At 69.4% G+C, this 20,783-nt stretch overlaps 6 protein-coding genes across 6 annotated transcripts; 4 read left to right on the top strand and 2 right to left on the bottom strand.

The window, feature by feature from the left end:
- Nucleotides 1-23: 23 nt before the first annotated feature.
- Nucleotides 24-2,364, top strand: RHOBADRAFT_54192 (uncharacterized protein; the record flags this gene model as incomplete). Its single annotated transcript, XM_018417190.1, has 10 exons — nucleotides 24-37; nucleotides 98-119; nucleotides 189-507; nucleotides 570-790; nucleotides 851-1,228; nucleotides 1,354-1,454; nucleotides 1,552-1,690; nucleotides 1,778-1,860; nucleotides 2,019-2,189; nucleotides 2,355-2,364. The coding sequence occupies 10 exons, from the start codon at nucleotides 24-26 to the stop codon at nucleotides 2,362-2,364; spliced, it is 1,458 nt and encodes a 485-aa protein (XP_018270402.1).
- A 101-nt stretch (nucleotides 2,365-2,465) lies between these two features.
- RHOBADRAFT_44842 (uncharacterized protein) lies at nucleotides 2,466-3,804 on the bottom strand (the record flags this gene model as incomplete). The annotated part of the gene is made up of 4 exons (XM_018414493.1): nucleotides 2,466-3,146; nucleotides 3,216-3,332; nucleotides 3,419-3,619; nucleotides 3,697-3,804. The coding sequence occupies 4 exons, from the start codon at nucleotides 3,802-3,804 to the stop codon at nucleotides 2,466-2,468; spliced, it is 1,107 nt and encodes a 368-aa protein (XP_018270401.1).
- A 107-nt stretch (nucleotides 3,805-3,911) lies between these two features.
- Nucleotides 3,912-6,028, top strand: RHOBADRAFT_54191 (uncharacterized protein). Its single transcript, XM_018417189.1, has 2 exons — nucleotides 3,912-4,215; nucleotides 4,285-6,028. The coding sequence occupies exons 1-2, from the start codon at nucleotides 4,059-4,061 to the stop codon at nucleotides 5,943-5,945; spliced, it is 1,818 nt and encodes a 605-aa protein (XP_018270400.1). The 5' UTR covers nucleotides 3,912-4,058; the 3' UTR covers nucleotides 5,946-6,028.
- Nucleotides 6,029-6,049: 21 nt separating this feature from the next.
- Nucleotides 6,050-9,544, bottom strand: RHOBADRAFT_44840 (uncharacterized protein; the record flags this gene model as incomplete). Its single annotated transcript, XM_018414492.1, has 13 exons — nucleotides 6,050-6,276; nucleotides 6,354-7,053; nucleotides 7,125-7,521; nucleotides 7,911-7,981; nucleotides 8,055-8,130; nucleotides 8,222-8,389; nucleotides 8,470-8,588; nucleotides 8,691-8,780; nucleotides 8,900-8,938; nucleotides 9,051-9,130; nucleotides 9,207-9,286; nucleotides 9,352-9,462; nucleotides 9,537-9,544. The coding sequence occupies 13 exons, from the start codon at nucleotides 9,542-9,544 to the stop codon at nucleotides 6,050-6,052; spliced, it is 2,166 nt and encodes a 721-aa protein (XP_018270399.1).
- Nucleotides 9,545-10,327: 783 nt separating this feature from the next.
- RHOBADRAFT_66594 (uncharacterized protein) lies at nucleotides 10,328-12,368 on the top strand. Its single transcript, XM_018419020.1, has 10 exons — nucleotides 10,328-10,373; nucleotides 10,476-10,631; nucleotides 10,716-10,904; nucleotides 11,012-11,149; nucleotides 11,243-11,312; nucleotides 11,403-11,514; nucleotides 11,587-11,674; nucleotides 11,755-11,793; nucleotides 11,879-12,017; nucleotides 12,145-12,368. Exons 2-10 carry the CDS (start codon nucleotides 10,498-10,500, stop codon nucleotides 12,277-12,279), a joined length of 1,044 nt encoding a protein of 347 aa, XP_018270398.1. The 5' UTR covers nucleotides 10,328-10,373; nucleotides 10,476-10,497; the 3' UTR covers nucleotides 12,280-12,368.
- A 2,006-nt stretch (nucleotides 12,369-14,374) lies between these two features.
- On the top strand, nucleotides 14,375-20,622 carry RHOBADRAFT_54187 (uncharacterized protein; the record flags this gene model as incomplete). The annotated part of the gene is made up of 6 exons (XM_018417188.1): nucleotides 14,375-14,454; nucleotides 14,648-15,050; nucleotides 15,132-15,287; nucleotides 15,360-17,060; nucleotides 17,147-19,114; nucleotides 19,228-20,622. 6 exons carry the CDS (start codon nucleotides 14,375-14,377, stop codon nucleotides 20,473-20,475), a joined length of 5,556 nt encoding a protein of 1,851 aa, XP_018270397.1. The 3' UTR covers nucleotides 20,476-20,622.
- Between the last annotated feature and the right edge of the window lie 161 nt (nucleotides 20,623-20,783).

The raw sequence follows: 20,783 nt of genomic DNA, 5'->3' as shown, positions 1-20,783 counted from the left end.
CAAAGACCTCGAGGTGGAGGGAGATGCCGCTCGCAAGGTGCGTTGGACTGTCCACTCGAGTATCTGGGTGCTGCGCGACACAGCGCTTGCGACACAGCCGCACGACCCCTCTCAGCGTCGTCGAGGCCGGGTCGCTAGCGAGTCGTAGTTGGCAACCACATATTCACAGCGCACTCCCACGCACACAGATCTACGCCCTGAGAACCTCCCTCTCGCACCTCACGACCCACCTCGACGCCCTCACCTCGCGCCTCACCGCCTCCGAGTCGTCCCTCGCGTCGCTCCAGCTCGCGCACGCCGCCGCCCTCGCTCAGCACGCCGAGCAGTCGTCGGCGATGCAGGCCCTGTGTCTCGTGTGGGAGGGCCGGTGGCGCGAGGAACGCAGGCTGCGCGACGAGGTGCAGCGGGCGCTCGAGGCGCAGGTCGGGGTCCGCGCGGGAGGGGCGAGGGAGCTTAACGGGGCAGAGCGGCGGCGCGAGACGTCGCTCACGGTGCTCAAGGTGTCCGGTGCGTCTCGCTCTCGCAGTGTGTGCGCGCGTGAGACACCGCCTGACCTGATACTCGCGCAGCTCCTCGTCCACCTCGGCTGCGCCGTCTCTCGCACTCGTCAACCTCGTCCTCGTCGCGTTCTCGCGACGGCTCTACCCGTCGAACCACGCCACAAATCGCTCCTGCAGCATCGCGGCGTCGAACGCGCACCAAGAGCCGGGCCCTCGTCGCCCATCTCGCGCACGACCTGCAGCACTCGCGCGCCGAGGTCGAGCGGGTCCGAGAAGCGCACAACGACGAGGTACGCCCGCACTCTCGGGCTTCACTACCTCATCCGAGCTCACACGCTTGCCCTACGCAGGTCGCCCGCCTGTCCGCCGACCTGCACGTCCGCCAATCCGAGCTCGCGCGCCTGTACGCCTCGCTCGACGCCCTCCTCCCCCTGCACGCGCTCGCCCTCGCCCCGACCGCCGTAACCCCTCTCTCTCTCCTGCCGCCGTCCTCGCCCGTCGCTGCGGCACCCTCGACCGCCCGCGCCCGCCCACCCTCCGTCCTCGACCTCCCCGACATGCGCACCGCCGCCGCGCACTCGCGCGCGCACGCGTTCCTCGGGCGCCAGGCGGCGCTCGGCGAGGTGACGGGAGCGCAGAAGGAAGGAGGCGAGCGCGAGGGCGAGATGCCCGAGGAGGTCAAGGCGACGCTCGAGCTCGAGGACGAGGTGCGCCGGCTCGAGAACGAGGTGCGTCGTCTCGCTCCCTTGCCGGCTCTGCTACCTCGTGCCCTTCACGAGGGTTGAGCCTAGGAGGTAGTGTGCGAGCGACCCACACTGACACTCTCGATCCCCTCCTTGCCCACCGGGAGCAGATCGCCCGCCTCGACAATCCGCACGAGAACGAGCCGCACGCAGCGTCGAGCGTGCTCCCCGTCAACGGCTCGCAGCTCGACGACGCTCCACACGACCCGCGGTACGTCTCTCTCTCTCTCTCCCTCTCTCTGTCTCGCCGTAGCCGGCCCCCTTCCCGCTCGGCAGCCCGACTAACCTCTCGCCGCCACCCCGCGCAGCTCGCCGCCCGCGCCTGCCCTCGACACCGCTCGGCAACAAGCCGAGCTCGATCGCCTCGAAGCTGAGCGCGACGCGCTCGAGGCGGCGCTGCGCCAGGCCGAGGTGGAGCGCGGTACGCTCGAGCGGCTCGTGCACGAGGTGCGCTCGCCGTCCTCGAGCCTCATTCGGCACCGTCCCTTCTCCTCCTGAGACTGAGCTGATACAGGGTTGGCGTGGTGTGCGCAGAAGGACGTCGAGCTCGACGAGAAGGTCGAGATGGAGGCGCAGCTCGAGGGACGGGTCGAGCACCTCGAGCGCGAGCGAAGCCGGTGCGTCCTGCCTTCGTCTCCTCCTTCTCCTCCTCCTCTCTCGGGCCCTGTCACCTGACCCACCTCCTCCCTCTCGCCTTTCTCCTCCTCCTCTCGCTCGCCCCGCCATCCGCCCGCCCGCCCTCACGCCCTCACGCCCCGGCCCCCCACCACACCAGCCTCCTCTCGCTCCTCTCGCGCTCCGAGGCCGAGTCGACCTCGCTCCAAGCCCAGCTCGCCTCGACGCACGCCTCGCTCGACGCACTCGCCGCGCGCGTGCACGGCCGCATCGTCGAGCTCCAAAGGCGACTCGCCGAGACGGAGAGGGAGAGGAGCAAGCTCGAGGGCGAGTGCGAGTGGTGGAGGAGGGGGAGGGGGAGCGCGGGGCGGGTTGAGCGCGAGGGCGAGGGGGGAAGAGGTGCCAGGGAGGAGGGAGGGAGTGGGGTGCTCGAGGGAGAGGAGGAGGAGGAGGACGGAGCGTGGGGCGCGAGCGCGCCGCTCGAGAGGACGAGCAGCGTCGAGTAGGCTCCGCTGTATCGCTGCGAGTTTGCCCCTTTTATCACCTTGCCCTCTCGAGCGAGCGAGAGAAGCAGGCCGAGGAAACTCGTTCATGCACATCGAGCGCGCTACCTCGCCTCGAACCCTGCAGCGCCGCCCGCTCGCGGCTGCTCCACCATCGGCGGCGGCGGCGCCCACCCGGCCCCACCCACGCCCGTCCCCTCACCGTCTCGCAGCTGCCCCCGCCGCGCTCCCGCCGCAGCATCCGCCCTCGCCTGCGCCGCCGCGCCCGCCGCCCTGCGGCGCTGCTCGAGCTCGAGCTCCGACGGCACGAGCGGGGCGCCCCAGCTGGGTCCTTGCGCCTGCTGCTGCGCGTGCGCGTGCGCGTGTGCGTGTGGAGGGACGGACCACGCGCCGCCGTGCCCTGCGCTGGGCGGGAAGGCGGCGCGCAGGTGCGGCGCGGGCTCGTGCGGCTGGTGCCGGTGCTGCTGCTGCGGGTAGTACGGCTGCTGCTGGTACTGCTGCGGGTACTGGTGATGCGGCTGCGGGTACTGGTGCGGCGGTCCCGGCGCCGTCCTCGCCCTCGGCGCGCGCCACGTCCCGTCGTCGACGAACGCGCCTCGTTCTCCTCCTCCTCGCGAGTACGTGCCGGGCGGACCAGGCGCCGCTCGAGGGCGAGGCTGGCGCTGTGCGGCCGCGTTGGGGTTGCGGGGCGTTGCGGCGAGGGAGGCGAGGAGGGAGAGGATGAGGGCGGGGGTGATGGATGACGCGGGAGGGAGAGAGGGGAGGGTCAGGAGGTGGTCGTAGCCCTGTGTGGGAGCGCTTGAGTGAGTGGATCGTTGACGACGAGAGAGGAGGAGGGAGAGGAGCAGGCGCACCTCGTCGAGACGGGGCTCTTCCCACAGGCCCGAGAACTTGTCGAGCAGGTCGACGGCGAGACGCGGGTTGTCGATCGTCGGGTGGTCTTGCCGTACGAGGAGACGCTGGCGGCACTCCTGTTGGACATCGGGAAGGGTCAGTGTCGCCCGTGTCGTGTGACGAAGAGAGTGCGCAAGAGAGAGAGAAGGGTCGTGCGACGCACCTCCTTGTTCGTGCCCATGACCATGCCGCCGACCTCGACGGCGGGAAACTCGGTCGCGATCTCGAGCCAGGTACGGCGCTGCTGAGCGTCAAAGTTCTGGCGGTCGACGAGGACCGAGAGGCCGTTGCGGAGGGCGGCGCGCACGGCATGCTCGCACGCGCGGCGGTCGCCCAAGTCGTCCTGGTTGACGCGGACCCAGCCCTGTGTGAGTTTCGAGGTCAGGTCAGGTCTGAGTGCGTTTGGCTTGGACGACCGGGGAGGGAGAGGGAGGGACGCACGGGGACAAGACGTTCCCAGGCGGACGAGAGGGTGGATTTGCCCGAGCCGACGACGCCGGCGAGGACGATGAGGTGCTGCTTGACGGGTGCTTGAGGGTGACGGTCCATGAGCGAAATCGAGACCGGGAGAAGAGCAGCGACGAGGAGAGCGAGAGAGGCGACGAAGGAGGAGGAGGACGAGGACGCTCGAGGTCAATCTTGGACAACTACGCTCACTCGGCTCTGAGCCGCTCGCCGACCACTCGAGCGTGCTCACAGTGCCTCATCAAGCACACCTGCACCACCTCCCGCGCTCCCACTCGCGTCCCTCCTCTCGAACTCTCATCACCTCCCCCCACCTCTCGACGACGAAGACGACGACGATGCAGGACCTGTGGCTCCGCGCCGAGTACCCGATCGGGCCCTTTGCTCAAGCTCCCATCGACCAGGCCGTCGCAGACGTCCTCGCCAAAGCCCCGTGGTCGGCGTGGAGCACGGGCGAGGTCGCCTTCCGCCTCCAACTCGTCGACCGTCCTGAAGGTGCGCCCTCGCTCTCGGGGAGAGAGCGACATGCGGACTGACACTCACACACACACTGTACACGTGCAGCCGGCACGGCCTTCCTCGCCCTCCTCCACCCGTCGCAGCAACGCCCGACCTCGGTCCCGCCCGACGGCCTGCGCTACCTCGTCGCCGAGCCCAACGAGCGCCGCACCCTCACCCGCCACGCCGTGTCGTGCCCGACCTCGCTCGCCAACCCGACCCAGCACCAGTCGATCCAGGTCGAGCTCGAGTGCCTCACCTCGGCGTGCGGCCACCTCCCGCCCCGCGCGCCCGACCAACCCCTCGCGCCCTCGTCCCCCGAGCTGCGCCTAACCCGGTTCCGCAAACGCTGGCGCATCACAAATGGCCTCAACCCGTCCCTCTGGTTCTTCTGGTGGGGCCGCGACGAGTCGGGCGGCATGGGCCAGGGCGCCGCACCCCAGGCCCCGCCCGGCTGGGCCGCCGCGCCGGTCCGCCAGTACCCGCTCGTGCGCCCGCCCAACGCCCCGACACAGCCCTTGTTCCCATTCCCGTCGCCCAACCGCATGCCGCCCGGCGGCGCGCCCTCTGCCGCACCCGCACCCGCACCCGCACCCGCACAACCTCCTCCTCTTCCTCCAGGCGCCGCCGGCCCGCTACCGCCGGGCACGCCCCAGGCCCAAACCCGAGCGCCCTTTGCCCAGCTGCAGCACCCGCAGCAGGGAGCCGGCACGCCCCAGCAGCAGGCGGCGCTCGCCGCCGCGTCGGCCGCGACGCCGTTCGCGCGCCAGCAGCAGCTCGCGCAGCTCGTCGCCAACGCCCACCAGGCGCAGGGCGCGGCGGGCGGCATGAGCTTGGGCGCGGGCGCAGGAGGGGGAGGCGCGGCGAATGCCGCGCTCGAGGCGCGGCAGGCGCAGTACCAGCAGCAGCAGCAGCAGCAGGCGGCGGCGGCAGCAGCAGCAGCAGCAGGGCGAGGGCAGCCGCCTTCTGTCCTCGCGCCCGGCGCCGCAGGAGGGTATGCGGGCGGGCCGCCGCCGCCGGGCATGGGCATGGGCATGAGCGCGCAGCAGGCGAGCCAGCTCCAGGCGCAGCAGCAGCAGGCGTACCTCGTCGCGCAGCAGCGCGCTCACGCCCACGCGCAGGCGCAAGCGCAGGTCCAGCATCCGCAGCGCCGCCCGACGATGCCGCCCACGCCGGCGTCGTCGCGCCTCGGTGGTGCGCACGCGCCGCACGCCCCTCCTCCTCCTTCCGCTCCTCCTCCCGCGCTCGCGTACGACGACACCCTCTTCACCGACGTCCTCGACCTCGTCTCGCCGCGTCAGCTCGCGCTGCACCGCCTCGCGACCGCCCACGACCTCGTGCAGCCCGTGTTCGACTCGGCGTGGACGGCGCGCGACGTCGTGTCGGGCGCGCCGCGCAAGAGGGACGTCCTCGACGTGCTCGGGACGGTGGGCGTCAGTCGATCGACGGGCGAGGTGAGGCCCGGGGGCGCGAGGGCCGTCGTGCCCGGGTTGGTGGGGCGCGAGGGACCGCTCGGCGAGTGCGCGAACGCGGCGGCGAGGATCGCGGTCAGGGGGGCGATGGGGGTTGAGCCGGGCGAGGCGGGAAAGGGGGGCGTCGAGGAGAGGAGGAGGAGGCTCGAGGGGACGCTGAGGGAGACGGAGGAGGGGATTGAGAGGATGGAGAAGGAGCACGAGGCGAGGATCGGGAGGAGGGGACTGGCGGCGACAGCTTCGCCAGCGGCCTAATTCGGCTCTTCTCGTGGATACCCCTTTCGTCATACCTCTCTCGTACTCCATGAGCATCTGTATCCTCGTCTCGTTGCCAGCCTCGCGTCTATACTCGGCGCACTCTACTCGCCCGTCGTCGCCCCTGTTCCCGCCGCCGGCGCCGGCGCCGGCAACGCCAAGTGGCCCGTCCCGCTCTTGCCCTGCTCGACCTGCTGCACGTCCCTCGCGCGGTCAAACGCCTGCACGCGCCGAAGCTCCTGGACCCGGCGCTTGATGGCGTCGCGCTTCTCGTGGCCGCGCTCGCGCGCCTCGAGCCGGGCTCGCTGCAGGTTGGCGGCGGCGTCTTGGTCTGCGGAACGAGGGTGCGAGAGAGTCAGTACCCTCTCGAGACAGAGAAAGAGAGAGAGAGAGAGAGAGGGGACGCACGCCGCTTGTCGTACACGCGCGGCATCCACGCCGACCCGCCCTCGAGCGCTCCCTGCGCCGCAAGCTCGCTCATGCGCACGCCGTCGCTACCGGGCGCGAACGGGTCGACGCCCTTTGGCGCGCTCGGCACGACGCTCCACGCCGTGAGGGGCGTGACGGTGAGCGTCAAGGCGGCGAGCACGAGAAAGACGACGCCGTTGCGCGCAAACAGCCCTTGGCCCTCCCACCCGGGCGCCGTCGCGCCGTCGCCGCCGCCAGAGCTCATGCCGCCACTGCGGCGCGCCGCCTCGTCCTCGGGCCGAAAGTGCGGGCTGTGCGGGTCCGACCACGTCTGGCTCCACGACCAGTGGTCGTACTGGCCCGCCCACCGCCCGTGCGACATGGGCCTCCCGCGCCGAAAGTGGTACTCGGCCGTGCTCTGGCTCCACGGTGACGACGGGCGACCGCTCGAGCCGCCGAACCCGCCGCCGCCGCCGCCGCCGCGGTACGACGCCGTCGCGCCCCAGCCGAGGCCCGTGCGCAGGTACGTCTCGCGACGCGAGGGCGACGACAGGAGCTCGTACGCGGCGACGATGGCCTTGAACTCGTGGTCGGCGTCGGGCGCCGCCTTGTGCTTGCCCTTCTTGCTCGACGACGACGACGACGAGGCGGCGGCGGCGCGGCGGTCCGGGTGGTAGATCTTGACGAGCTGGAGGTAGCGCTGCAGGGCGAGGACTCGAGTGTCAGCTTGTGCTTCTTAAGAGAAAGAGAGAGAGCAAGGGGGGGACGCACCGACTTGACCTCCTTGGCCGTCAGGGCCTGGTCGCGGCGAAAGTGAAAGATGTCGAACGGCGACGCGTCTTTGGACCTCGGGAACGGGAACGGGTTGCCGTCAACGACGGCTGCGCGGGCTGCTGCCGTTGACGAGAAGGGCCGGAGCGGCGAGGACGACGAGGTGGACGAGGTGGGGGGAGGGAACCCGAGTCGCGGCGGCGAGAGCGTCGCAGGCCGCGCACAGGTCGACAGCGGGCGGTGTGGAGGTGCGTGGTGCGGGTGCGCTGCTGCTCGGCGGCCTGGAGCGGGAGGCCGGCCTGCGATGACGGCCGACCTTGAGGATCTCGGCGGCGATGAGGGGGCGAGGCGAGCTGGCGAGGGCGTGGGAGCTGCTCGTGGTGCGTGCAGGTGTCGGCTGCAGGCACAGCAGCGCAGGGAGCTCGGCATCGCGCTTAACGAGAGGCTGCTGTGAGCGAGGTCGCGCAAGGAAGCTGCTGGCGGCGGAGCTGGACGAGCCGACCTCACGCGACCATCGCTCTCGCCTCGAGTCGGCTCGAGCATGCTCTCGAGAGGGAGCCAACGAGGTTGCGAGTGTGCCAGTCCAAAGCAGGCAGCGAACGACGACGACGACGACGTGCAGCACCTCTCGCCACGGACCTCGCCGCACAGAACCGTCACGACTAGTGATACGACAACACGCCTCTACAGCCGCTCCCGTAACACACCCACCCTCAATGCGCCTCGACCGCCCCAGCGACAGCGCTGACCGGCTTGGCCCACCTGAAGCCCTTTGCGCGCGCGTACCCGTCGGCGCGGTGCGACGTCGCCGTCGGCTGGAAGTACTCGTTGACGATCGGGTACCGCAGGAGGTTGTTCTGCGACGGCGAGGTGCGGGTGAGCGCTTGGGTGACAGAGAGAGAGAGGGAGGAGGGAGAGAGGGGGACGCACTCGAGGCGTGATGACGATGCAGCTCTGGCTCGGGATCTCGACCCAGTCGGCGCGCTCAAACGTCAACGGCTCGCTCCTGTGTGTCGATGCGCAACCTGCCTGTATCAGCTCCCGTCGCCCTCGATGGGCAAAAGAGACCTGAAAGAGAAGGACGACGCGCGACGCACGCAATGAGCACGATCCTCTCGCGCTTGTCGGCCTTGTGCATCTTGAACGCGCCGGGCTCGTACTCCTCGAAGGTCGACCCGGTCGAGAAGAACAGGCTCGCGGCCTCCTCGGTCGCGCTCGTGATGTACCGCGTCGCGACGACCGACGTGCCGTCCGAGACGCAGAAGCTGCGGGCGCCGGGAGCGAGCATCAGTCAGTGCGGGGCGCGAACGAGGAGAGGGAGAGACACAGAGAGGGAGGGACGCACTTCATGAGGGACGGGTCGGCGCCAACGTCTTTGGTGTAGCGCGTGAGGAGCTGCACCGTGTCGAGCATGGCCTGGCGCAGCGTCGCGTGCGGGATCGTCGCCGTCTTGGGGTCGACGAGCTGTGGGCGGATACCGGCGCGCGAGGGGGGCGAGTCAGTGTCCCGTCACGTGTCGGGCGTGCGCAAGTCCGAGGGGGGAGAGAGGGAGAGGCGAGGACGGACCTTGGACAGCTGCTCGAGGAAGCACGCAAACGCCCACTCGCTGTCCGTGTTGCCCTGCGGGACGGCAAAGAACTCGTCCGAGAGGTCGTTCTGCAGGCGACGCTTGAGGCGGTGAAAGTCCGAGATGCAGCCGCTGCGCGCGGGCGAGAGGGGTCAGTGCGCGGCAAGGAGGAGGAGGGAAGGGGCGAGAGGGGAGGAGGTGGACGCACTTGTGCATCCAGACGAGGTTGCCGTAGGTCCAGGGATGCCTGTGTCGCAGTGCGCAAGCGTCAGTACGCCTCCCGAGGTGCGACGACAGAGGCAAAGGGGGTCGACTCGCGTGTTCTCCTCGCTGAGGGCGCCCGTCGTCGACGCGCGCACGTGGGCAAACACGAGGCCGCTCTTGATCTTGTCGGCGAGTCGATGCAGGTTGAGGTTGCTCCACGCGGGCGTGATGGATCCTGTTGGGAGGGGAAAGCGAGGCAGGTCAGGTCGTGTGCGGGCGACGAGGCGGAGGAGGAAGGGGGTGGAGCGTACGGAAGACGCAAGGGCCGGGGCTGCCGGGGTCGGTGTCGGTCGGGTACCAGCCGACGCCAAAGCCGTCTGCGTTGATGGACCTGCACGGTGGGCGGTGAGCGGGTTTCCCGAGTGGGGAGACTCGGAGGAAAGCGAGAGGCCGCACCCGGCGTCGAGGCGCAGGCGCGAGTCCGAGGCTTGGTTGATGATGCTGTGCGCGGGCTTGGTGAGGAGCTGGGCGAGCTGGATCGGCTCTTCGGCCTTGACGACGAGGAGCCTGTCGTCGAAGGGAGACGAGGGTCAGGTGTGGTGCCTAGAGGGTTGGTTGGACCGGGAGGGGGAGGGGCGCACCTGCACATGGCTTGGAGCACAGTGCACCTCGAACAGCGCACGGCTTGAGGGTGAGGAGCGAGCGGGGAGCGAACGACGAGGTGGAGAGATGGCGAGACCGGCTCCCCCTCCTCCTTCAACCTCTCCCTGCTGTCGACCATGAACGATGTGCGTCCCTTCCTACACACCCTGAGCGGCCCACCTGACCCCGCCCACCCTTTGCCGCAGCACGGCTCGAGGACTGCAGACTCGCGCTCCGACCGGGCAACGTCCGTCCACCTCGTTCCCCTCCCGCACCTACACGAGCAGCCCACAGACTGACACACTCTTGCCCGTGAAACAGCTCGGTCCACTCTCACCGCTCGCACGACTCGCGCAACAGGGACCGCGACGACGACCCCGACGCCCGCCGCCGCCGCCGCGACGCCGACCGCGAGTACGAGCTCCGCCGCGACCTCGAGCGCAGCCGCGACCGCCGCCAGTCGGACCGCGACTACGACCACGACCGCGACCGCGACCGCCGCCGCCGTGCGTACGACGACGACGCCGCCGCGCCCGACGACCGCGACCTCGAGTCGGACCGCTCTCACAAGCGCACCCGCAGGAGCCCGAGCCGCGACTATGACCGCGACCGCCGCAGCAGGTCGAGGCCGCACGACGACTACTACGACCGCGACCGCCGTGACGACCGCCGTTCGTCGCGCCGAGGAGGGCCCGACTACGACGACCGGTCCGTCCCCCTCCCCTCTCTTGCCCCTCCCAGTCCTTGTCGCTGATCCCCACCTCCTCCGACAGGCCTCGTCGTCGTCGCTCGCCGAGCTACGACGCCCCTCGTCGCGGCCGCACCCCCGAGCGACAGTGCGTCCCGCCCTCCCTCCCTCACCTCCTTCTCACCTCCCCTCACCTCACCTCGCTGACCTTCCCCTTGGCCGCCCGCCCGCCCGCCTGCCCGCCGTGCAGACTGACCGAAGAGCAGCGCGAGATGCGCAGCGTCTTTGTCTCGCAGCTCGCCGCGCGCGTCACGGACCGCGAGCTCGGCATCTTCTTCGAGCACCACGCCGGTACGGTGCGCGACGCGAGGGTCATTGTCGACCGCATCTCGCGCAGGTCAAAGGGGTGCGTCCCTTGTCTCTCTCTCTGTGTCCTCTCGTACACCTTGTCGTGCAGAGCTGACTTGAGGTGCCACTCTTGCGCACGCAGAGTCGGCTACGTCGAGTTTGTCGAGCTCGAGACGGTGCAGAAGGCGCTCACGCTCTCGGGGACCAAGCTCCTCGGGATCCCGATCCAGGTCCAGTACACCGAGGCCGAGAAGAACCGCCAGGCGCGCGACGGGCCCGGCGGTGCGGGCGGCGGTGGTGGTGGTGGGGGCAGTGCGCCGATGACGGGAGGGTGCGTCCCCCTCTCTCCTCTCTCTCTCTCTCCCTCCCTCTCGTGTCCTCGCCTCGCGCCACGTCCCCGAGGCCAGCAACTGACGCTCCTCGATGCCCCCGGCGCAGGCTGTACGTCGGCTCGCTCAACTTTGCCCTGACGTCGGACGACATCCGCGAGGTGTTCCAGCCCTTTGGCGAGCTCGAGACGGTCGAGCTGCACCGTGACCCGGCGACGGGCAAGAGCAAGGGTTACTGCTTTGTCAAGTGCGCCGAGCCGTCCTCCTCTCTCTCTCCCTTTCCGGTAGGCCTTTCGTGGGTGAGGGAGCGTATCGCTGACGATCTTCGGCGCGCCTGCAGGTTCAAGGAGCACAAGGACGCCATGGTCGCGATCGAGAAGATGAACAACTTCCCGCTCGCAGGTCGCGAGGTGCGTCTCCCCTTTCCTCCTCTCCTCCTTTCTTTCTCTCTCTTGCGTTCAGAGACACCTCGACTGACCTATTGGTGGCCTGCCCTGCAGATCAAGGTCGGACTCGTCGCTGACCGCAGTGCCACGTTCAGCCAGCACGTCGGAGGAGGAGGAGGAGGAGCAGGGCAGCAGGAGGCGCAGCTCGAGCGCGAGGAGGGCCACAGTGCGTCCCCTCTCTATCCCTCCCTGCCTCGCCATCGCGAGCCCTCACTAACCGCTGACGCTCCCCCCGCAGCCGGCAAGCTCGACGCCAACACGCGCATGGAGCTCATGCAGAAGCTGTCGCGCGCAGACCGCCCGCCTGACTTGCCCCCGACCCCGATGTGCGCCCACCCTCTCACCTTCCCTCTTCCTCGCCCTCTCGCGCCTGGACACTGACTGACGCTCGCTCTCCTCGACGCAGGTTCCGCCCTAACATCCCGCAGAACATTACGCGCAACGTGTGCGTCGTCCTCTCGCTCCTCCTGTCCCTCGCGCACCTCCCTGACCCCTCTCTCTCCCCTCGCCCGACACGCGCGCACACACAGCCTGATGAAGAACGCGTTCAACCCCGAGGAAGAGACTGAACGCGACTGGGATCTCGAGCTCGCAGAGGACGTCAAGAGCGAGTGCGAGGCCAAGTACGGCGCCGTCGTCGACATTTACGTCGTCAAGGAGTCGCAGGAGGTGCGCCGGCTTCGTCTCTCTCTCTCTCTCTCTCCTCTCGTCTTCGTCTCGGGAGTGGCGGCGCGTGTCGTCGCCCCCGGATAAGGCGTACGGACGACGTAGCTGACCCTCCTCCTCCCGCACCCAGGGCGAGATCTACATCCGCTTCGCGTCGCCCGCCGTCGCCGTCGTCGCGCTCCAAGGGCTCAACGGGCGCTGGTTCGGCGGTAAGCAGATCACGGCCACCCACGTCGGCGACTCGCTGTTTGACGCCAAGAAGTGAGCCCCGGCCGCTCGTCTTTCCGCTCTCTCATCGTCGTCGTTCTCGGTAGTTGCTCTCTCGCAGGTTGCAAAGTCACTCGTTCTCCTCTTCAGTACGTGAGAGCTTGGGAGCGAGAGAACCGTGACCGGCTTCTTGCACCGGCCGAGGAGGCGAGGCGATCGAGGACCGGCAAGTCGCCCTCGCTTCGTCCTCCACCACCACCAGCTGCACGCCACGCCATGAACGGCACGGCCTCGAGCTCGACTGCAGAGCTGCGCCAGCACTACAACGCGGCGACACGGGCCTTCCTCGTGCGCGACTACGCGGCGACGGCCTCGTCGCTCCATGACGCCCTCGCCCTCGTCGACGACGTCCCGCAGCGCGCCTGGTTCGACTCGGTGCAGGCCGGCAGCCCTGTCCCGCTCGCTGTGACGCTCAAGCGCCGGCTCGACGTCCTCCAGGTCACGTTCCTCGCGACGGTGCGGGCCTCGCCCGGAGCTCTCGCCCCCTCGCCTGCGCTCCAGCCACTGCTCGACTTGCCGCCCGCCGACCTCGTCAAGTCGCTCTGGAGTAACCTCGTTGCCCGCCCACACCCCGACAGCGCACCCGCCGCGCTCCCCCTCCCCACCACCTCGGCAGCCCTCGACGACATCCTCCCGACCCCGACCGCGGCGCACCTCCACCCGTCGCTCGCCGTCGCGCTCGTGCTCGCCGCGCTCAAGCTCGAGGAACCGCGCCTCGCGCGCCAAGTCGCCGAGGCATGGCTCGGCAGCGTCGACGACGAGGTCGAGGCGCTCGTCGACGAGACGGCGCGCGCGATCGACTGGGACGACGCGGGCGAGCTCGCGCTCGATGCGGTCGGTGCGGGTGCGGGGGCAGGAGCGGCGTCGTTGAGCGGGAGTGGCTTCCTCGGCGGCGGAGGAGGAGGAGCGGCGCGGCAGGACCCGCGCCGGCAGCTCGTCGGCGCGTGGCTCAAGCTCGTCGACCTCCTCGTGCTGCACGTCCTGCCGCAGCTCGGCGAGTGGGACGCCGCGGGCGACTTTGTGCGCATGCAGGGCGTCGAGAATGGCGGGTGGGTCCCGGACGCGAGGGTCGAGGTGCGTCGCGCTCTCTCTCTCACTCACTCTCTTTCCCTCTTCTCGCGAGACCGGTCACTGACACGCTCTCGCATGGTTGGACAGGCCGCTCTCGTTCGCCTGACCGAGATCCAGCGCGACCAGGTGCAGCTCGTCGCCGCACGCGCCCAGCGCCAGAAGGACCTCGACGCCGCTCGCACCGCCGCCGCCGCCGCCTCGTCGTCGTCCAAGCGTCGCTCGACGTCGACCTCGGGCTCGGGCTCGAGCTCGGACAAGGGCAAGTCGCGCGCCGCACGCGACGGCTCGCCGACGCACTCGGGCGACTCGGGCTCGAGCGGGAGCTCGCCCAACGGCAAGAAGAGCCGGCGGCGCGCCGCAGCCGGCGACGGCCCCCGGGACTCGTCGTCACCCGGAGCGTCGGGCGCTGCCGCAGGAGGCGACGCGCAGGGCTTTGCGGGCCTGCGCGACTCGCTCAGCTCGTACCTCGCGCCTCGGTCGTCGCCCGACTCGGCGGCCACGCAGCGTCCTCCCGCGTCGTCGAGCGTCGTCAAGCGCGGCCCGCTGCGCGCCCTCGGGCGGTACCTCGCCGCCCACTACGCGGCCGACCCGGTGCGGCTCCTGTCGGCCGTCCTGTTCGCGTTCGCGTTCGTGACGTGGGCCCGCAGGCGGGTGGTGCACCGGCGCGCGAGGGGCGAGAGCGGGTTGGGCGTCGGCGACGTGCTCAGGCTCATGGGCGCGAGGGTCGGCGACACGTTTGGGATGATGACGCGCATCACGGCCATGTGAGGGCGGCGGCTCGAGCGAGGAGGCGCGGCTGGTTCAACGGCGCGCGCGAGGAGGAGAGGGTCGGTCACTTGTCCCCAATCTGCTCGGGTGACGACCTCTTGTGTACTTTGATGGCCTCACACAGCGTTCTACAGCACACGCGACTGCCGTAGAGCGAAAGCGAGAATGAGAGACCTCGAAAGCTGTCGGCTCGCCGCCAACCTTGGCCAACCTGCGCTCGCCTCGCTCGCTCTCCTCTCCACCTCGCCCCGACCATGGCAGACAGCCAAGAGGTCGCACAGAGCGACACTCACCAGCAGCTGAGCGCCAGCCAGGCCCTCAACACGCTCGACTCGTGCGTCCCTACCCTCCCTCTTTCTCCCACCCACCCTCATCCCGGTCGTCAGCGCTCGACCACTCGCCACTCGAGCCGGCACAAAGGGTGCCTAGACGCAGTGCCAGCCGCGCTCTCGCCGGCCTTGGCAGCAGCGGCGGTGCCCAGGACTCGTTACTGACGACCCGGTTCTCGTCCCTCTCCCTCTCCGCAGGACATGGTTCATCTCGCAGTACCCGCGGTGGATGGACGTCCTCATCTACTCGGGCCAGGAGCTCTTCATCCTCGACGGCGACGCCCTCCTCCAGCTTGTCCTCGACGACCCGCTCCTCGCGTTCGGCCGCAGCGGCGACCCGTCGCTCCAGCTCCTCCACGCCACCTACCTCCTCGAGAAGACGGTCGACGACCTCCTCAAAAAGGACACGATGTTTGAAATCGTCTTCTTCGAGAGCCAGGCGCACGCCAGCATCCACACGGGCGCGCCGGCCTACGTCTCGGCCGCTCGTCGCCTCGCACGGTCCATCCTCATCCGCCGCGCCAACTTGCCCGACACCAAGGTCCACCGCTTCCAGTCGCTCGAGGACGACGCGTGGAAGACGTGGTACCAGCGCAAGCGGGTGCGTCCCTGTCTCTCTCTCTCGTGTCACGAGCCTCGTCCTGTCGAGCCGAACGCTCACCCTGCCCCTCGTCCCGCACAGCCCATGTACGTCCTCGGCCACGACGGCGGCCTCCAGACCAAGGAGGGCGAGCTCCAGGCCGAGCGCATCCTCATCCAGAGGCAGGCCCTGTACGACACGGTCCACCAGTCGTTGCCGTACGTCCTGCTCCAGGCCGCCGAGCTCACCGACACCAAGGTGCGCCCTCGCCGTCACTCTGTCTTCTCGAGCGTCACGTGCGTGTCGTACTGACCAGGACCGGCCCCACAGATCAACGCCTACTTCTACGACGTCGTGCGTGGGACGGTGGCCGGCCTCCCCGAGAACATCGTCGCCGCCGTCGATGCCGCCAAGTCGGCGCTCGACTCGGCCGTCCCTGCCTTGCCTGCCGTCGCGTCGGCACCCGCATCCGCCTCGGCCGACGACCTCCTCCGCACCGCCGCCGCGACCTTCCTCGCGTCGTCCCCCTCGGCGTCCGAGTCGACCCTCCTGTACCTGTACCTGTCGCACGCCCTCCTCCTCCCGTCGGTCCCGCTCCGCGCACGCGCACAGCGCATCCCCGAAGCGTCGGCCGAGCTCATGTCGAGCGTCCTCGAGCCGTTCCTCGCCAAGGTGTACGCGAGCCTGACGGCCGCCGTCGAGGCACTCCCCGAGGCCGAGGCGCAGAACCCGCTCGCCGACTTTGACCTCGACGGCCGCATCTTCTTCATCCTCCTCGTCGAGGTCCTCAACAATGCCGACCTCGCGCCGGCCCAGCTCGCCGACTTCCTCGGCCCGGACGTCGCGGCGCGCCTCGACTCTCTGTGGTCGTCGCTCTCGGGTGCGGCCCAGCCCGACTTTGGCGCGCTGCGCTCGGCGGCGCCGGCCCAGTCGACCGAGCTCCCGCCCGTCCCGGCGACGCTCGTCGAGGACACCGTGCTGCCGTACACCCAGTCGATCTTCACGGCCCACCTGTCGTCGGTCCACGTCGCCGTCTCGCCCGACTCGACGCTCGCGACGCTCCAGAACAAGCTCGCGACCGAGTCGGTGTTCAGCGACGAGCGCGGGTGGGAGAACCCGCGCCCGGCCCTGCCGACGCACCTTGGCGGCGCGCCGCCGCCCGTCCTCGACTACCGCGCCAAGAAGAAGCGCGACCGCAAGGAGCAGCGCTTCATGGCCCAGATGCAGAAGAGCGCCGCGTCGTTGACGGGCGCGTTCGGCGCGTCGCTCAAGCCGCAGACGATCCCGTCGGTCGGCAAGCGCTCGGGCCCGACGCTCAAGCAGCAGGTCGCCGCCATCGCGAGCGCCAAGAACTCGCGTGCGGCGACGCCCGACGCGAGCGGCGCCGCGACGCCGACGGGCAGCGAGGTCGGGCGCGACGGCTCGACGACGGGCGGCCGCGGCAGCAAGAAGGACAAGGTCAAGGTCCTGTCGAGCCGCGAGAAGCTCATCGCCGAGAACGCGGCCAAGAAGCTCCAGGAGGAGGGCAAGGAGAACTACAAGTGGTGGGTCGAGCGCCTCGACGACCTCAAGGACATGCCGATCCCGGGCCAGATCTCGCAGGTCCAGTCGTACCTCAAGAACAAGCGCGCCCAGGACCCGTGGCTCGGCACCGAGATGTTGATCAAGCGCGTCGACCTCGAGTTGCGCAAGTGGGTCGCCGACGAGCGCCGCGAGGCCGACGACGTCGCCGACCAGTACCGCGTCTTTATCGCGCGCACCCTGAGCCCGCACCTCCAGAAGTACATGCGCGCGCTCGACGAGGGCACGGGCGCCGTCGTCATCAACGAGAAGCAGGGCCGCGCCATCAGCAACACGCTCGCCGTCCTCGGCCTCGAGTGCCTCCTCCCCGAGGGCATCAAGTGGAGCGACAAGCTCGCGAGCGCCGAGGACAAGAAGGACAAGAAGGCCAAGGCGGCCGCCGCCGACGACGACGACGGCAAGAAGAAGAAGGGCGCCGCCAAGCCGGGCTCGAAAGCCGCTCAAGCCGCCGTGCGTCCCCTCGTCCCTCTCTCTCTCTTTCGACAAGGGACCGACACTGACTCTGCGGCCTCGCGCGTCCACCCACCTGCCTGCAGAAGAAGGACGCGACGTCGTCGGCCAAGGCGCCCAAGGCCGAGAAGGACGAGCGGTCCAAGTTGACGTTCCACTTCTGCGCCATCATCGACAAGGACGCCGGCGAGGCCATGTACGAGTGGATGGAGATCGACGAGCACCCGCTCGAGTGGCAGCTGCGCACGATGGGCGAGTACATGGCCCGCGAGCTCGACTCGCGCCCGGACGCGCGCGTCAACTTTGAGCCCGACGCGTGGCAGCGCACCGTCCTCGACAACATCGACGAGGACAAGTCGATGCTCATCGTCGCGCCGACCTCGTCGGGCAAGACGTTCATCTCGTTCGCCGCCATGGAGCGCGTCCTGCGCGAGTCGGACGAGGGCGTCGTCGTCTACGTCGCGCCGTCCAAGGCGCTCGTCAACCAGGTCGCCGCCGAGTGCTTTGCGCGCTTCTCCAAGGACGTGCCCGGCCAGGCCCTGTGGTCGGTGCACACGGGCGACTACCGCATCAACAACCCGCAGAACTGCCAGATCCTCGTCACGGTCCCCCAGGTCTTCTCCGAGATGCTCCTCAACCCGGCCCTGTCGCGCGTGTGGACCCCGCGCATCCGCCGCGTCATCGTCGACGAGATCCACGCCATCGCCGAGGAGGGCTCGGGCATGTGGGAGCAGGTCCTCCTCATGAACCCGGCGCCCATCATCGGCCTGTCGGCGACCGTCGGCGCGCCCGAGCGCTTCTCGGCGTGGCTCCAGTCGGTCGAGGAGCGGTGCGGGCGCGAGTACGCCCTCGTGATCCACACGCACCGGTTCAACGCGCTGCGCAAGTTTGCGTACGCGCCGCGCCTGTCCAAGTTCCCGGACAAGGAGATCGCGCCGCTCAACGAGTACCGGTCGCACCCGAGCATCTTTGCGCCCGTGCACCCGATCGCGTCGCTCGCGCTCGGCGACCCCGAGTTGCCCGAGGACCTCGCGCTCGAGCCGCGCGACTGCCTCGCCCTGTGGCGCGCCATGTCGGCCGTCGACAAGGAGCTCGACCCCAAGCTCAAGCCGCGCAAGTTCTTTGCGCCGACGCCGACCATCGCCATCAAGCACGTCATCGAGTTTGAGCAGCACCTCAAGAAGATCCTCGTCGAGTGGCGCAACGAGCCCGACTACGCCGACCCGTCGTCGCGCTTCTCGCGCACGGTCGAGTTCCTCGAGAAGCCCCTGCGCGAGGCGCTCGGCGTCTCGGAGAAGCTCATCGAGAACGCGAGCGAGGACGAGTTCAACTCGCTCTTTACGCCCCTCCTCGCCGACCTCAACGCCCAGAACCAGCTGCCGGCCATCCTGTTCAACTTTTCGCGCGACCACTGCGAGTCGCTCGCCAAGCGCATCTCGCAGGACCTCGAGCGCGCCGAGGACAAGTGGCGCAAGAGCTCGCCGACGTTCAAGGACCGCCTCGCGCGTGCGCGCGCCGCCGAGAAGGCCGCCGCCAAGAAGGCCAAGGCGGCCGAGTCGCAGACGGTCAACCGCAAGCAGGAGGAGGAGGCGGCCCGCATGGGCGTCGTCGAGGAGGTCCAGGCGTTTGACCCCGAGGCGCCGTCCGAGGAGTTCACGTTCGTCGGCAAGGGCATCTCGCTCATCGAGTTCAAGAAGGACGTCGACGACCTCCTGTTCCTCGACATGGACCCGTGGATCATCAACGCGCTCCGTCGCGGCGTCGGCGTCCACCACTCGGGCTTGCCCCGCCGGTACCGCGTCCTCGTCGAGAACTTGTACCGCCGCGGCGTCCTGCGCGTCGTCATCTCGACCCAGACGCTCGCGCTCGGCATCAACGCGCCGGCGCGCACGGCCGTCTTTGCCGGCGACTCGCTCGAGCTCAACCCGCTCAACTTCCGCCAGTGCTCGGGCCGCGCCGGCCGTCGCGGCTTCGACCTCGTCGGAAATGTCCTCTTCGTCGGTGTCCGCCTCGACCGCATCCAGCGCCTCCTCCTGTCCAAGCTCCCCAAGCTCGTGCGTCCACTCTCTTTTCCCTTTTCCCCACTCGGCCCCGGCTTCGAGCCGCCGCACCCTGTCTCTGTTCGCCGACACTGACTCTCGCCCTCTCTCTTTCTCCTCGCGCACAGGGCGGCACGTTCCCTCTCACGACGACCCTCATGCTCCGCCTCAACAACCTCATCTACGGCTCGCGGCCCGAGGAGGAGGACGAGACGCGCAAGAAGCGCAAGTACGAGGAGGAGGACACGACGCCCGACCTGCCCAAGATGTCGGTCGAGACGCTCCTCGACCTGCCGCAGCTCGCCGTCAGCCACGCGTCGGTGACGGGCAACCGCGAGCAGACGCGCCACTTTGCGCGGTTCGCCATCGAGTACCTGCGTCGTGCGGGCCTCCTCGACGAGGACGGCACGCCCAAGACGCTGTACGGCGTCACGTCGGCCCTGTACCCGGAGGAGCCGAGCAACTTTGCCCTGGCGGCGCTCCTGCGCTCGGGCGAGCTGCACAAGGTCGCCGCCGGCATCGACTCGAAGCCGGACGAGACGCTGTCGACGATGCTCCTCACGCTCGCGTGGCTGTTTGGCCGCGTGCACCGCCGCAAGCAGTCGCCCGAGACGATCCGCAAGACGCGCAACTCGACGTCGCTCATCGTCCTGCCCCAGCTCCCGGCCCCGATCCGCGCCGTCCTCGACGCGCACCACCGCTCGGCCCTCGGCGTCTTCTCGACGTACGCCAAGGAGTTTGCCCAGCAGAACCCGGACAAGCTCGGGAACGACGACGTCCTGCCGCTCTCGGGCCGCAAGGCGGTCGGCAGCGAGGCGGCCGACTCGGCGTTCGCGAGCAAGCTGCGCCAGAGCGAGCTCGCGTTCGAGTCGCGCTCGGCGTTCGCCGCCCTGTCGGGCCACGGCGACGACTTTGCGTCGGTGCACGAGCTGTCGCGCACGGCGCGCGCCGGCGTCGTCCTGTACAACCACGCCGTGCCCGAGTTGGCGTCGCCGCCGTTCGACTCGACCGAGCACGACCTCGACGCGTTCGTCATCGACTTTTACCGGCACGGCAACCTCGAGACGCTCATCCGCGAGTCGTCGATCGAGCGCGGTGACGTCTGGTTCCGCCTCCAGGACTTTGACCGCGCGCTCGGCGGCATCCACACGGCGTTCAAGGCCCTGTACAACCGCAAGGGCGACAACGTCGCCGACGACGAGATGGACGACGCGCGCGACGCCAAGGAGGACCGGCGCGACGCTGGCGGCGACGCCGACAAGGAGCACGTCCTGCAGCGCCCGGGCGGCATCTCGGACAGCGACTGGGCCCTCTTCCGCGTCATCGACACGCTCTACAACGAGTTCCACACGGCCTTCTACGCCATCTTCGCCTAACCTCGTCGTCGTCGTCGTCGTCGTGGTCGCGGCACGGTCGGAGCGGAGGGGAGGGACGAGGAGCGGTCGAGGCTCGTCCTCGTCGGGCCTCGAGCATGGTCGTATCTCTGCCTTGTACACAGCAAAACCTGCACACGTTTCTCGCACTCGTCGTGGCCGAGAGCTCCCTCCTCGTCTCGCAGCGAGAGTCGGAGAGCGGCTTGGAGAGACTCGAGTTGGCGCGCTTCTCGTGTTTCGCCTTGATGAAGGCGTCGTACGACTCGCTGCGACGACTAGAGACTCTGAAAGCTCGAAGCCACGAAGCGAAC

This window comes from Rhodotorula graminis (genome assembly GCF_001329695.1).
Source record: "Rhodotorula graminis WP1 unplaced genomic scaffold RHOBAscaffold_8, whole genome shotgun sequence".
Lineage (NCBI taxonomy): Eukaryota > Fungi > Basidiomycota > Microbotryomycetes > Sporidiobolales > Sporidiobolaceae > Rhodotorula > Rhodotorula graminis.
This window is presented reverse-complemented; position numbering and strand designations above follow the sequence as displayed.